The 15895-nt window shown below is 42.1% G+C and overlaps 2 protein-coding genes across 2 annotated transcripts; both read left to right on the top strand.

Annotated features, from left to right (window-relative positions):
* Positions 1–485: 485 nt before the first annotated feature.
* On the top strand, positions 486–4718 carry LOC128708048 (uncharacterized). The gene is made up of 7 exons (XM_053803006.1): positions 486–576; positions 654–840; positions 2026–2322; positions 2385–3488; positions 3554–3693; positions 3762–4021; positions 4086–4718. The coding sequence occupies exons 1-7, from the start codon at positions 486–488 to the stop codon at positions 4716–4718; spliced, it is 2712 nt and encodes a 903-aa protein (XP_053658981.1).
* Positions 4719–5232: 514 nt separating this feature from the next.
* LOC128719582 (protein sly1 homolog) lies at positions 5233–7498 on the top strand. Its single transcript, XM_053813208.1, has 6 exons — positions 5233–5260; positions 5335–5494; positions 5561–5862; positions 5938–6898; positions 6967–7108; positions 7175–7498. Exons 1-6 carry the CDS (start codon positions 5233–5235, stop codon positions 7496–7498), a joined length of 1917 nt encoding a protein of 638 aa, XP_053669183.1.
* Positions 7499–15895: the final 8397 nt, after the last annotated feature.

Here is a 15895-nt window from a genome sequence, read left to right as displayed (position 1 = left end):
ATCAGACGATCGCTTATCAGATAACAAGGTTTAGGCAAGTTACGATAAGAGAATTCCTACGCCGTTTAGTGTTGCTCTGACGGTTCACGTGTGAAGATGGGCCGTTGTCTGGCCCTCAAACAATATTAATTTGAAGTAAAATAGTAACAAGTCCACCAAATTATTAAGTAATTCCCTTTCAACCGTTGAAAAGTACAAGTTCTCGTACGGAAAGATTATGTAACTTCGAAATTCCCTTCGAACGCTGGTTGACGCTAGTGTCTGTAGTGCGATAAACAGTATGTAACCTTAATATTAAGTGATTTTCGGTATACATTTGGTGAAATAGTTTGCGGCATGCGGTTCGGTTGACCAGCTTGACAAAAATCGTGTTACACACGGCAGGTGGTTAGTCATCGAAACCGCACCTAAACAACGCACAGATAAAAACAAGTGTTTAGATTAAGGGAGATAAGACAAATATTGGTGTGCTTGAAACCCCGTGAATGAACCAACCCTCCGCCAACGCACCCGGAATGAAGCGTCTGTTAGGTGTTTTCCGTGGACGGCTTTTTTTGGCCATTTTAGTATTAGTGGGTATGTGAAGTACAAAAGCTTTTTTTGCTGTCTGTAAGACCGTGCGACTTGCGCGCTAATGTTGTGTGTCGTTGTAGGGTTTGTGACAAGCGCCGACGGAAACTATAGCATACCCGAAGAGCTGATCCACTGCTATCGGGGGAATGGAACGCTACCGGGACCACCGCATACGCTACCATTTCTGTTGGAGCTGATTCGGAAGATCGAACGCCATAATCCCACCACGCTAGATATACGAATGCTTAGCGCTGAACTTATTCACCGGTAAGAGCGAGTTTACTAACCAGTGCAGCTCAAAGATTCTGTTGTCCAAATATTGTGAGAACTAGAGAATTTACCCCAATGGATTAGTGATTTTAGCTTGTTAAGTGCTCCTGATTTATTCCAATCCATTTTCCTGGTCTTTCTGATCTCGAAGCATCACTCCATCTCAGTTAGGGCCTTTAACACTTCCTCTTCCATAAGAGCGAGTTTACTAACCAGTGCAGCTCAAAGATTCTGTTGTCCAAATATTGGGAGAGCTAGAGAATTTGCCCCAATGGATTAGTGATTTTAGCCTGTTAAGTGCACCTGATATTCCAATCCATTTTTCTGGTCTTTCTGATCTCGAAGCATTACTCGATCTCAGTTAGGGCCTTTAACACTTCCTCGGTGGACAAAGATGTGTGACTGCTCAAAAGGACTTTAAGGTGTGGGTTCTCCGGTATCTTTCTAATAACTTGACCAGCGTAGTGGACTCTGAGGGATCTCGAAGTTGGAATTGGTTTTTCGCTTAAAAGTGATCAATGAAGGAATTTTTATCAAATTCAAAGGGACGATCACCTGAAGATCATCGTTTGTTAGTAGAACCGCTGGTACTACCAGCAATATCTTAAATGTTGGCTTGCTAATCGTACGGCTCTTATACGTAGTGGATGCTTACCAAAGGATTGAGCTGGAGCCAGAAAGATAAGTTAGAACGGGACTCCCTAATCGTACTAGTTCGAGGAATTCAGCCGTTTGCTTGAACCTCTGGAAGTAGAATGGCTTATAGAAGATGTCTGCTCTGTAAGAAGGATCCTCTCCAGTGCTAAGTTGATACCTTCCTGTGAAAGAATACCCATGACCCTGAGGTCCTGGACTCTGCACCAAAACAGCACCCTGAGAATGTTTAATCTCCCATCGCTAGGCATGTATCGTTAGTTATTGTCATGCTCAAGAGTCCGACAAACTTGGTGAAAATCTCAAAAGAGCTCATGTAAGTTAACTCCATCGGTCTTAAAGTCAATGAAGATACGGAGATAATTCGAGCTTCTAGGTGGCCTCACGAAGATCTCCACAGTATTTAGTGTTCCCCCTTGCGAAATTTTCTCAAATAATGTCCAAACTAACTATTCTACGAGTTCCACAAGTGGATCTTGCATTACAAGCAGGAATTGTAGTTTAATTATCAATATATTACATTTTTAGACTCCGCGTAGATGGCATTGAGAAGGTTCCGGGCGTGGCCGAAACGCAATGGGTCACCCCGCACAGTCCGCGCGGTATAATGGTGCCCAAGTATGCACTCCAACGGCAGCTGGTGTCGAACGTACCGGGACGAATAGATTTCGAAGCCTTCCTAACACCGTTCGAGATCTGTAACCTGCACCGGATGCTGAGCAGTTCCGTTGAACCGTACCAGCGGGAAAACGAACGGCTCACCTGCCCAATTACGCTGATGAGCAGCAACGGAAATGCGCAAGTACCATGGATCACACAGAACAAGTGAGTGAGTTCGAGTTGCAAATATTGTTGAGCGGCTCTGCTGATACGATTCTCTTCCACAGATCGCAGAAGAGCAATTCCAATCAGACGACGTTTGCGCGCCCCTTATCACGCTGTCCAATGGAGCGGGGAACCTGTCATACCGCGGACTATGGTACGATTTCGCCAGGTGTGGTCATCATGTCGATTGCTGCCGGTCTTCAGCCACAGACCGTGCTGCTCAGCGAGTTTGTGACGGCTTACAGGAAGAAAAATCCCTACGAAAATCTGGAAACCATGGACAAAGCGGACACGCGCAAGCAGCTGGAGAAATTGTTTGCATCGCTCGAATCGATCGATAACATGTATGCGGCTGGGTTGGCGGGCGATTTGGCTGAGGTTTGCCTGTACCAAGGACCGGCCCTCGTGAGGGACGTTGTGGTCGGGCTGGCTGGCACCTGGAACGATACTTACTTTCCACGCACGCGCTATCTGAGCGAAAACCACGCGGGACGGTGGGAAATGACGGACAGTGAAATATTGGCCGGTATCGATGGGTTTTTCTTGGCGCAACAAACTCCCCAGCTCTATAAACGATTGCGCCGTCTGAGACTTTCGCAAGTGCTGGAGATGTTCTACAGTGATCGCGGTATTCCTGTGACCGCCATCGAAACCATCTCCCACCGGAGACGCATCGGGTTTGGCCATGGACATGGTAGACCACCCAAGACCGGTTCACTACAATCCACCGGAAACGGCCAAGAATCAGTGGAAAGGGCTCAGTTCAGTGCGAAAGCAATAGGAGGTACACGGTTCCACGCGGTCTTTGACCGTGAAGAGGTTGAAGAAACCCCAACCGAAAAGCAAACGGTGGATGTGACGCGTGCCTGCCAACGGAAGGACATTCTCCGTTCGATCGAAGCGGATAAGCTGAAGCAGGAAACGTACAAATTTGTTGAACTGTTGCAATATACCACCGGCAGCGTGATCGTCGATGAGCGTCTCATGCAGAACATCTGCAACGCAACGGTAGACAAGTTTTTCGAGCAAGCCAACCTGCTGCTGGACACGGTTGCCGACTGTCCGGCGATGTCCGGTTCGGGAACGTTCACCGTAAAACCCAACGTTGATCTTACGGTTGTGCTGGATGGGTCTCGTGATGAGTATCACAATCTGCAACTAATATCGTGAGGACACTTCCAGGATTGAGTCCACGATCGGGATTAACTAAGTTTTTTTTTTTCCTTTTTAGCTATTTGGTGGATTTAATTGATGTCTCCACATACGGATCATCGCTCTCCGTTGTACACGGTACTACGGGACAATATATGGTGAATAAGACGAACAGTATTTCTACGGCATTCGAGGAACTTCTTCGCTTTCAAGGATCGTGTAAGCATACAGCCATCTTCTAAGCATTTCAATAGAGCTACCGCTAACATGATGCATATCAATTTCAGTTCCCCGGCAGCTATCGCTCTCTAGAAGTTTTGCCTCGATCGTTACAACGCTTGCCGCACAGATGGATGCAGAACGATCGAACTTTACTGTCGGTTCCAATGCTCCGGTCGTGCTGGTATTTGCTCAGTCGCACCGTATAGCCAATGCAGACTTTGAAAGTACCCGCCGTATGTTGCGTGGATCGTTCGAACAGTTTCCCGATCTATACTTTGGCTTTGTCACGAACGATGCAGCAACATTCCGACAGCTGACGAACTTTGTAAGTGTTTGCTAGACATGAAGTATTGCGTAGAGTAATTGACTTTACTTTGCACCACTTCCAGAACGATACAATGCACACCCGATCCTTAGACGAGCATTATCACATTATGGAAACTTCACAAACATCGATCGCAAGTTTTGCTGGCCAACTCGCACCAATGGTACGAGGTATACCTCAACGATTGATAGCGCCCAACTGCCACACCGCCAGCAATCGTGACTTTTGGCGTGCGGCAGTGGTGCGCGAAGAGTACGAACAGTATCTCTCGCCGGGTGTTGAGTTGCGGTACCGCTTGGGACAGCTGTTCCTGCGCAACAGTGAGCACGTACGCGTACAGTTTATGAACACGGATTACGGTGAGTTTACCGTGTGTGAAGGTCGCAACCATCGTGCTGTGCCGGACAACTGCCAAACGACGGGTCCCGGTGCGGAAAGCCTGTGGTTCAATCACACCCGTCCGTGCGATGGCATTATGGATCAGGCGTGCCGTTCGCTTTACTATACCGTACGGTTGGAAAATTCTAATGTGCTGTGCAACGAAAACGATTGTCGCTATCCGGATCAGGTACGGTTCGTTATACGGCACGAAGGCATTCGCTGTATGGGAGATAATAGCGCTGCGAGAAAGACACATTATTTACATTCCCTTTGGATGGTTATTTGCATTGGAGTGATCGTTAGGCTACTTTCGTAGGAACGTTTAATAAAAGTTTAATTAACCATTTCACCCAGACTGTATTCGATCTGATCGTAAATGCACAAGTAGCAGTTATTAAATAGAAAGCGATTGAACATAAATATTCACTGAAAATATATCGAAGGTTTAAAGAAAACTATATAACTAACAAGATATTTTTTTCAATTGCTTACAATATATTACTTTCATTTCACTTCAATTACCCAATTAATCAAATTTTAACTAGTTTAAAAGTTATTGTTGAATATTTTAAAAATGTTTCCATTTTAACGAAATTTTTAAAACCAATCAGTGCCCATGCAACATAAATGCATGTTTCATTGCCCATGCAGCAGTTTGTTTACGTTGCCACCGATTTGACAGTTGGCAACCGATGACGATTATAAAAAAAAATATATCGCTGTATTGTCAACGTCACTCGGTTCACCGCAGAACACAGTTTCTTTGATTGAATTACACATTTATTAGTTCGTGTGTTAAAAAATCACTATTAATTTCCGCTTTTACCACGATGGCGACCCTTAAAGATCGTCAGATTAGTAAGTTACGTGTGTGCGATTGTAGATAAAACACCCACCTAACGCGTCCCATTCTCTATGTTGTGCTGTTTCAGATGCTATCAAGCAAATGCTAAACCTCAATCAGCCCATAACGAAAGCCATATCCGCCGAACCCGTATGGAAGCTGTTGATATACGATCGTGCTGGGCAGGATATTATTTCCCCGTTGATATCGATCCGTGAGCTGCGTGAAATGGGTATTACGCTGCATATGTAAATATTGAACCACATAAACCCCCCGTTGGAGAGTTTGGTTAAACGGTGTTTTACCTTTTACAGTCAGCTACATTCCGATCGTGATTCCATTCCGGACGTGCCGGCTATATACTTTTGTGCCCCAACGGAAGAAAATCTAGGCCGTATAGCGCAAGACTTCCAGAACGGGCTGTACGATGTGTATCACCTTAACTTTATTGCACCCATCTCCCGGCAGAAGTTGGAAGATTTGGCAGGCGCGGCCTTGCAGGCAGGATGTGTCGCTAACATTCACAAGGTGTACGATCAGTACTTGAACTTTATTACGCTGGAGGACGATATGTTTGTGTTGAAGCACCAGAACAGTGATGCATTGTCGTATTACGGTAGGTTTTGCTTTGGTGTTTACGATCACGCCCTACGCAAGTTATGAAGGAATCGCTTTTCTTGACACATTTCAGCCATTAACCGTGCCAATACGCAGGACGTAGAAATGGAAAACATCATGGATAGCATCGTGGACAGTTTGTTCGCCGTGTTCGTTACGCTTGGTACCGTACCCATCATACGGTGTCCGAAAAACAGTGCCGCCGAAATGGTGGCCCGAAAGTTGGAGAAAAAGCTCCGTGAAAATCTGTGGGATGCTCGGAACAATTTGTTTCACATGGATGCAACACAAACGGGGGCATTTAGCTTTCAGAGACCGTTGTTGGTGCTGCTGGATCGAAGCATCGATATGGCGACCCCGTTGCATCATACCTGGACTTACCAAGCACTTGCTCACGATGTGCTGGAGCTCGCGCTGAATCGTGTTGTGGTGGAAGAGGATCCATCAGCAGACCATCAACAGTACGGTGCGACCGGAGCGAAGCCAAAAATGAAAGCATGTGATTTAGACTCTCGCGATCGGTTCTGGTGTACGCACAAAGGGAGTCCATTTCCGACGGTGGCCGAAGCGATACAGGAAGAGCTGGAACAGTATCGCTCCTCGGAAGAAGAGATCAAAAAGCTTAAAACAACTATGGGCATCGATGGGGAATCGGATGCCGCATTTTCGATGGTGAACGATAATACGGCCAAACTGACCAGTGCCGTCAACTCACTGCCACAGCTGCTGGAAAAGAAGCGTCTGATCGATATGCACACGAAAATTGCGACTTCCATCCTGAACTACATCAAATCGCGCCGGTTAGATTCGTTTTTTGAGCTGGAAGAAAAAATCATGTCCAAGCAGGCGCTCGATCGTGCGTTGATTGAATTGTTGAAGGATCCGGAATTTGGCCTACCTGAGGATAAGATGCGACTGTTTATCATCTATTACATCTGCAGTAACGTAACTGATGCGGAATTTAAGCGCCTGGAGGAAACGTTGAAAGAGTGCGAATGTGATTTGTCTCCATTGCCGTACATACAACGATGGAAGTGAGTGGTTGCAATGGTAACCCATGGTAACACAGTGACTCATGTATGTTTTGCGTCTTTCGTTTTAGGAGCATCATGAAGAGCACACTAACTAACTCGAACCAATACGAAGGAAGTGGCACAAAAACGGTGTCCATGTTTTCGAAGCTCGTATCCCAAGGATCGTCCTTCGTGATGGAAGGTGTAAAGAACTTAGTAGTTAAAAGACACGTACGTAACTAATTGATTATCCTACTATATGACCGATACGCTAACTCGTGGCGCAAATCCTTACAGAATCTTCCCGTCACCAAAATCACGGAACAGCTGATGGAGTGCCGGTCTGGTGGTTCCGAGGTAGACGACTATCTGTACCTCGATCCGAAGCTACTCAAGGGTAGCGATGTGGTGCCGAAAAATCGATCCCCATTCCAGGACGCCATCGTGTTCGTGGTCGGTGGTGGTAACTACATCGAGTATCAGAACTTGGTCGATTTCATCAAATCCAAGCAAAGCACCAACAGCATTCGGCGCATTATTTACGGTGCCTCAACGCTAACGAACGCGAAACAGTTCCTGAAGCAACTCTCACTGCTGGGCCAGGAGATTGCCGGTGCATAGAGCACATGCCACCAGCATCCGGTACGCCGTGATGTGATTGAACGTTGCTTCGGTGTTTCGCAACGGCGGAACGTTATATGTGAGCTTAGCTAGATGGAGAACAGGTGGTAAGGAAGTAAAGTTAGCCGCACGTACTACCGGTGCAAATGGACTAGGAATATTATTGGTTTAGGTTTCGATTACCTTGGCTGCGTTTATCCACAGAATAAAGCGTTATTATTGATTCGTTAGCACTTTATTTAAAAATTTGGATCATTATTAGCATTGCGTCTTTTTTGGAGCGTGTTGTACCATTGGATTATGTTACATTGTGGTAAACTTCTGCCTAGTATTTATTCGATAATAAAAGAAAACGTTACTCAAACAGTAATATTTCTAAATTAGCGTTTTTCAAATTCTTTTGCCCAAAAATACGCAATTTTCAGAAAGAAAAAATATTACGTACTATTACAATTATTTATATAAAATAGTTAACTTGTAACCAGCTTCAGCATTACTCGAATTTTCCACATCGAGCAGTATTTTGCTCGAAAAAAAGCTGCGCCTACATGTATGCAAATCATATGTATTTCAAATTTGGTTATCTATCTTTATACACGTTTTGTATGAAAGTTACGCATGTATTCTATTTACAATTGTGTAGTTTTAATAATCCAAACATATCGAATGATCATAACTGATCTTAAGAGCAAAGTTTACGTGTGTCATGTTTTAACGTCTGTGTGATGTAGTGCCAATGGCTAATATATTTTAAAGTTTACCCAGAACGGTGTTAAAAGTATAGCATCGATTAGAATTGCACGTGTATTTTTTCAATTGATTCAATGATGATGATGATCTTCTTATAATATTCTAAGAAATCAAAGTAGGGATGTCAAGTAATGTCTTCTGGGCATGCTTGAATAAAACGAAGTCATCAGGATTCGATGTCTGGCCCACATTATAGGAATAACAAACTTATATTCTCTCAAGAAGCTTTGTTAGCTAGAACGCTGAATGACGTTGTTTCTTCAGTAGTGTCGCTTAATTGTTTCATGGATTTTATGTGCGTTACATTACATAAATAATGGGACTGAAGCTTGTGCAAAAATAATAATACCCTCCAATAATACAATGAAAAGTAAAACCAGAAATGCGGCAATTTCTAGCGAGAGTACATATATAGTTATATGGCACTGTTTGTTGCGCAGAAACAATGCACGTAAGTGTGTGGCCGTTATTGGTTGTGGTTCCAAGACATTTCCCTCTCAATGCACCGTTGGGCTTTATGGCCGTTTCAATGATGGGTGCTACTTTCTCGTAACTTTTCAATAAACTGGAGCTATTGTTGCTTATTCTTACTTATATGATGTTGCCCAGCTTTTGAAAGATTTATATCTTAAAAAATATAGAGAAAAAATGTACATTGATGAATTCTCAAAAAATAATAAAATTTTTATTAGTTATTTTTTATTGCTAAACTTAAGACAACCGATTTAAACAAAGAAGTGTGGATAGCCCTGAAAATGACGATAATACATTATTGGCTCATGTTTCACCATTGCACCGCCAATAATGTTTCAGGGCGAAGGTCATGCACTTGAAATCGATTTGCAAATGATCCTCTTCCTAGGCCACTGTACGCATCCAGTGCTCATCAACCGGGGTAAAATTAAAGCAAAGAAGCTTTATTGTGTTCATGTTTGCAAAGAAATAAGTAAAATAGGGCTTATATAGATAGTCTTATCACACTATAATTTATGTTTGTAAGTATTGTAAGTATAAAACAATACAATGTTTACATGGATTATGCCGAAGGTTGATCCTCACTGCACTGTAGTAACGGATGAGTAACGCTTTAGCCTTGTCTTTTACACCAAAGGCTAAATGGATGGTAGAGTTCCTGCCTTGTACAGTACAATTGATCAAGTACACACACAGTACGCCTAACGCAATTTATTTAAAAGCTTGTGTAAAATATTGTTTTAAATAAGTAAAATTGTATTAAATGTTAATAAACACATCATTTCAAAACGTTTTGTTGAGTGAAGATTTTTTTTCTAAAAAAAATTACTTATCTAGAAAAAGGTTATTTGAATTGAACAAACAAACATCTAATTACTACCTTCAATTATGAATTTGATATTTATTTATTAAATATAGCGCAAGATAACGCTCCCTCCCCGTGTGTATCCACTGAATAACGCTCTCCCAAAGGCAACTTCGCCATGATCGCGATCGTGAATGTTGCACCTACGACCGAGCGGCACACAACACACCGATTCAATTCGATCGTAGCCGCCGATCCAGCAAGTCGGTTTGAGTGTGTGTTGTGCGCTCGCCTGTCCGTTCCGTGAACCGTGCTGCATTGTTCTTGTGTTTTGCGCGGGTACAACGCGGGTACGCAACTTACATCCCGAAAGCGTGTGCGTGGGTGCATCCATCGTAACGGTGAACTTCAAGCGCAAAAGTTCAAGTGCTCGAGCGCGCGCGCTCGTGTCTGTATGTGTGTGCGCTAGTGTCAATTATCGTACTATATAATCCAGCTGCAGGTTGAAAGGTTAGTGTTGAGATTTGCATGCAGCGGTACAGTGATTGCATGCCGTCAAACCGTTGCTGGATGCTGGAGCAATAAGTTGGTAGATTAGAGAGGCACGTTAGACACGCTGCAATACAAAGGCCAGCAGCACGAACACACCAACACACAATCGCCTAAAACCGTAAACGAATACACGGGAAAAGTTAAAGGAGAAAGCTCGATGTAACCTGGTGGAATGTAGGAAAGGCCGAAAATGGGTCAAGCGGGTATTTTTTTTTCATTTTTGGCTTTGGTGTAGAATACCGTTGTCTCGGATGTCCACGAAACTCGTCTTCCAGCCTGCAAGCTAATTAAAATGTACATTAAAAAGCTTATGCGTTCCGATCCGATATCTCACGATGAGGGCGATTTGGTGCTTGCGTATCTCGTATTTCTGAGGGTTTGTCCTCTCTGCCCCGCCGGATGTGTTTTGTAAAGCGCAAATCAATGCATTACGAAAGCTCTGTTAGCCATTGTCCGGATTGGAATTTGGCCCCCCAAAAACACGTGCCCTGTGCAATAGCTTGCGGCACGCAAAGCGCGACCAGTTACGACACTGCGTGCCGCAAAGCAAAATCAACGAAAACTGTCAAACCTTATCCAAGCAATCATTTGCAATCTGTCTGGGCAGTCGTCAAGGTACGGTTGCTAATGTGTCCCGCGGGTTGCTGTGCTTTGCGGTTTTGTGGCAGTTTGCAGGGAGCGTTCGTCATATTGGTAGAAAAGCCACCACTAAAGCGTGGATGCATGATGAGCCTTGCGAATGCGTGTATAACGAGCTGGTGGTTTGGGTTTCTTCCACCAGTTATCTATTTTGTCATTTGGAATAATAAATGCCGAAATTGATTTTCTGTTTTCTTTGCACGTTGTTGTATAATGAGCGAATCTCCGCGTATCTGGAATTATTTACCCCCGTCCCGTGCCGTGTGCAAAATGAACGTTTTATTTATATTATCATCTGGCATTCTTGCGAAATACACGTCACAACTCGTTTTAAGGCGCGCCCAAGCTCATGCTTTATTTATTCATTTACACGTGTGTGGTGTTTTTCCTTACAGCCAGATTCCGGGCTTCCGTTGTGCATGTAGCTTTATAAAGCTTGAACAATTAAATTGCCGGCCGAGTGTTTACCAATTGACGGTGGCACGTGAATAGCCAGGAAGTGTTGTTTCCGTATTCCACACCGTCCCATTACTTATGAATCCATCTCTCGTTTTATATATTTTGACACATTGATGTCAGATCGGAAAGATATTGTGTTTTATAGAGGCACTGAAAAGGAGCAACAAAAAACAACGTTTAATAATAACTTTTAAATTATCATTAGCTCGCACGAACTTGAACTGGTGGGCCGTAAGTGGCAATTAATCGATGTGTGTTTGTCGCTACCGTTCGGTGCAAAAGGCAAACAGCAAATTAGACTAACAATGAGAAAATCTAAATGCAACGCAAATACCGCTTTCAACGAGCCGAATCACGCATAGCAAGCTGTGGGGTTTCTGGAACCATTTGTTTTTTGTATTTGAAGCTTATTATCAAAGACGAATCATTTAAGCAAGTTAAGTCTGAAATGGAAAGTTCAGAAGCTGTTAAGATTAATTCCATCATAGAATAAATCGATCATTATTATTAGTTGGGTATGGAAAATCTTACTCATTTGAAAGATTGAAATCTGACTTATTGAGTTAGTATAAAGATTTAAAACAGTTTTAGTAAAGGAGTAAGAGGGGGAGGTGTAATTGTAATGATTAATTTAAAGCATGATTTAAATCTTGACTTGTTGGTCGCCATGAAGTGTTACAACCTCAGTTTACTCACTCATGATTTAAATCATGATTTAAGTCATGAGTTGACGGTCACCTTAAAGAGTTAATTCTGAATCTCTACTTCAAAGATTCATGAATTTCACCCGCTCTTCAATTGCCTTCAAACGAATCCGAACTACCATTCCGCATTAGGCCACCGAGGCGCATGAAACGTCACTGCTCTAGGGATTTACAAATCTTTCGAGAGTGGAATCCTGAATGGCTTTACGCTAAAGATTCTAATGAATGACTCTTCTCAAAAGAATCATTACCCACAACACTAATTAAATCCTCAGTTAAACCGCTCAAAAGTCAAAAAATGTTTTTAATCAGGAGTTGATGGTCTAGAAAGAATTAAATCATTCATTCACTCTGATTCATTAGTACCGCTTCAAGAGCTGCTAATGGAGCACTTGGATGACCAATCTCTCGAAGAACTCGGAAGAACTTTACTGAAGGTAAGGAATGATTTTTTTTGCTAGATAATAGAACCATTTCTCTAATTTCCAACGTCATTCTACAGGTGTTGAATGCATGGGAATGCATGGCTTCGTAATACCTGGTCTGAAGGTCCAAAGGAGAAACACTTAAAGTAAAGGAGCATATTTTTTCCGCACAAACTGGAATGGATTTGAATATATTCCCGAGAGAGTGAGGAAGAAACTGGTTTTACTTGCTCAAAAAAATTGCTCACTCTGCTGGTGTTTGTGCTTTGTGCGTTTATTTATTATAGCAGCTGAAAAAAGTTGTTTTGTTCCGATCAACCTACTGGTTATCGTTCATGGTTCCATTTTAAAATATTAAAATGTCTTCCAAGCAACATCGAAAACAACTATCACTAAAACAAAACTCACGCGCGTTGCTCATGAGGTTTGGAGGTTTCTATTTTATGTACCCACATAATAAAAATTCCCTCAAAACAAAGTCACACGTGATAGATTTCACTTTCGTATTTGATTTAAAAAAAAACACACACACACCCATAAGAAAACTTTTCGATCAACTAGCAGCGACTTTCAGGTTCCGTAACGCCTATATTCGCCTACCGCAACGAAATACGGCGATCAGCGCGGGAGGTCATCTTTCCGAAACGATTCCAAAACCTTTACCGGCGGTTTGCTGAAGCAATGGTTGCATAAGCTTTGTTTTGGGTTTTTTAGTTGAGGCCCAGCCTCTACTTGGTTGAAGCATAAGGGCAGTAAGGGATTGGGCCCGATTTGGATAGGCATAAGCATAATACTGCCATCATAGGAATGCTAATTCAAATGCAAAACATATGACATCGATTCGAATGCGAGGAAAGATTGCATCACTACGCTCATCTTGTGCTGTGTGGGGTTTGCTATAAAAATAATTATATCATTTACACTTATCTACGTTTAGTGCGTAGTTTTTTGGTTTTGTGTGGATGTTTTTTCATCGCAGTTCACTGCGGTTACGTTTACTTTACAAAGTGCATGCTTTATTGGAATCATGATCAGAAATTTTCGTCTTTATAATGGCTCATCAACCCTTATCCGGGCTAAGTATTTCTTAATGGACTGTTCTGAGATTGAAGTGTCTCTGCTCAGTGTTGGTCAGTGTAAAAGGCTTGATCCCATCAAGATTTCAATCCAAACCAAATATATGTCCAAAAGGGAATGGAAAGAAATAAAACGTAATATTTCCATCAACCCAATGATGGATTGTGTTGCTTGAATTGATTAGCAATGATTTATTGTTTTAAAAGCCTTTTATTTTAACATTTGAACTTATGTCATTTGCCAGAACGTTAGCAATGCCTACTTATACATAAACTCTAGCGTTTGATACGCTTTTTCGTGACCTTGGCGTTCAACTATCTCTTTGTGGTGGACTTGAAATTGTTTGATTGGATGTTCCGTTCATGGTTTACCCAAAAAAAAAAAAGATCTCACCACCCTCCTTGAAGTGCCTTGGAAGTGCACTTTGCACTCGATCTCTATCTTTTGATACTGCTAGACTTTACGGAGATATTTGTTGTCGGACGTCCACAACAAGATTACTTGATCTTGCTTCATATAAAAGAAGATTTAAAAGAAGATTTTAATTTTTATTTCAAAGAGAGACAAGAAAAGATGTAGAAATTATTAAAATTATCAAATTATTACCTTAATTATTCTATCTTTTGATACTGCTAGACTTTACGGAGATATTTGTTGTCGGACGTCCACAACAACATTACTTGATCTTGCTTCATATAAAAGAAGATTTAAAAAAAGATTTTAAATTTTATTTCAAAGAGAGACAAGAGAAGATGTAGAAATTATTAAAATTATCAAATTATTACCTTAGCAAATACTCGCAACCTCATTAGACAACTAAACACAAAAAAGAGCTATGAGATACTACAACTGCTTGAGATTACAACGATTCATTATGCTTAACAATGTGCTTCATATGCTAGACTCAATTCGAGGAATCCTTGAATTGACAGGAATAATGTACCATTCAAACGAGTAACGATTGTGCAAAGAAGCACCACAAAGAGATCCTACCAAATCAACACGGATGATACGCAAATAAGCGTACAATGGTACGAAACATATTACCCCGTGGCCATCATACTTCATGACGATAAGAAATTATTTATGCTGCGGCTTTGTGGGTTGGAAGATGGAAGATAAAAAAACAGTCGAGTTTCGTGGTTATTATTTCGCTTCTAATGCTACTTATCTTAGCCAACATATCCGGGATCGTTAGCCCACCATGCGGACAATTCTTTCAAGTTTAGACGAAAAAAATAAGCTTTGGAAGTTGGAAGTTTGGGGTGTTTTTTTTTTTTGTTGTATTCCACCAGTTTTCTTTCGTTCATAATTCTTACGCCACATTAAAGGTAATTAGCATTGAGCGTTCTCGTATTCGGTGCGGTTAAGTGTGGGGTTCAATTGAACAGAAAAGCTTTTGCTCTTTTGCGCTTTTTTTTTGTTGTTGTTTTGTTTGCCTTTAACGAACCATTTTGGTGGAGTTCGAAGTGGAGTTTTAGGGCACTCTGCGCAGGTTCCACAAACAATCGTCATGCACGCCACTCGAGACATCGAGGAAGCGGTGAGACCAGCGGTGGATGACAACAGACCTGCTCGTACGTGTCTTTGTAGCCAAGTGGCCAGGAGTGTTAAGTACTCAGAGACGGTAACGAGTGTCTCCGATGTTATTCCTATGTCAATTGAAGGAAGGAAGGAATAAGATATGCATTTAAAACAACAACAAAATCCCAACACAATTAGCAAATATTGATTCAATACGCTTGCGAAGCAGCATTTATTGGCGTTTTTTTTGCTAGCTCATTTGCTATTCCGTAAGCTGGAGATGCAAATTGAATTTATTAAAAGTTTGCAAAAAAAAAAACACGAAAAATCCAAGCACGATGTCGACTTCACTTCGTCGTACGATGGATGGCAACCGTTGGAGACGTCTTCCCTTTTCGGATGCGGTAATGGATACTGGCTATTTGACGGTGAAGGTTATGCTATTATGAGGAAGCAGGTGAAAGATCGCAGGAATGCTACTGCCACGATCGCGAAGGTTCAGGAATGTTCCCTGTGCGGTGACGTACGAGCGATCGTGCTGGGGGCTTTTTTCTTCCTCCTGTTAAGATCGATAGTGAAAATAAAGATTACGCATGAAATATTTTGGGAAGGCCTTAATGAGCGGTCTTTGCTTCCACGGATGGCCTCGAGCTGGGAGGTGTTTGAGAGTGGTGAACCTGTTCTGATACGTCGGGTGTATATTTTGCTTAGTCATTACACAATCCTACGGTACCATATGCTTCATTGTTATCGAAGAAGTTAAATAACAAATGAGTCCGAAGCTTTGGACGGTTATTTACTTCTTTCAATAATGATTACTAATTAATCTTATAAGTTGAATCTTCCTAACAGGTATTTCAACTTATAAACTCTCCAATGAAAGGAATTCTCTTCGTGTACCTTTCTGACCCCACAACCTCGCAGGAGGACGTGCCTGTTACGATAGGCTATTATTTTCTTCATTTTATTTGTGTAACTGGACACTCAG

Source organism: Anopheles marshallii, chromosome 2 (genome assembly GCF_943734725.1).
Source record: "Anopheles marshallii chromosome 2, idAnoMarsDA_429_01, whole genome shotgun sequence".
In the NCBI taxonomy this organism is placed as follows: domain Eukaryota; kingdom Metazoa; phylum Arthropoda; class Insecta; order Diptera; family Culicidae; genus Anopheles; species Anopheles marshallii.
This window is presented reverse-complemented; position numbering and strand designations above follow the sequence as displayed.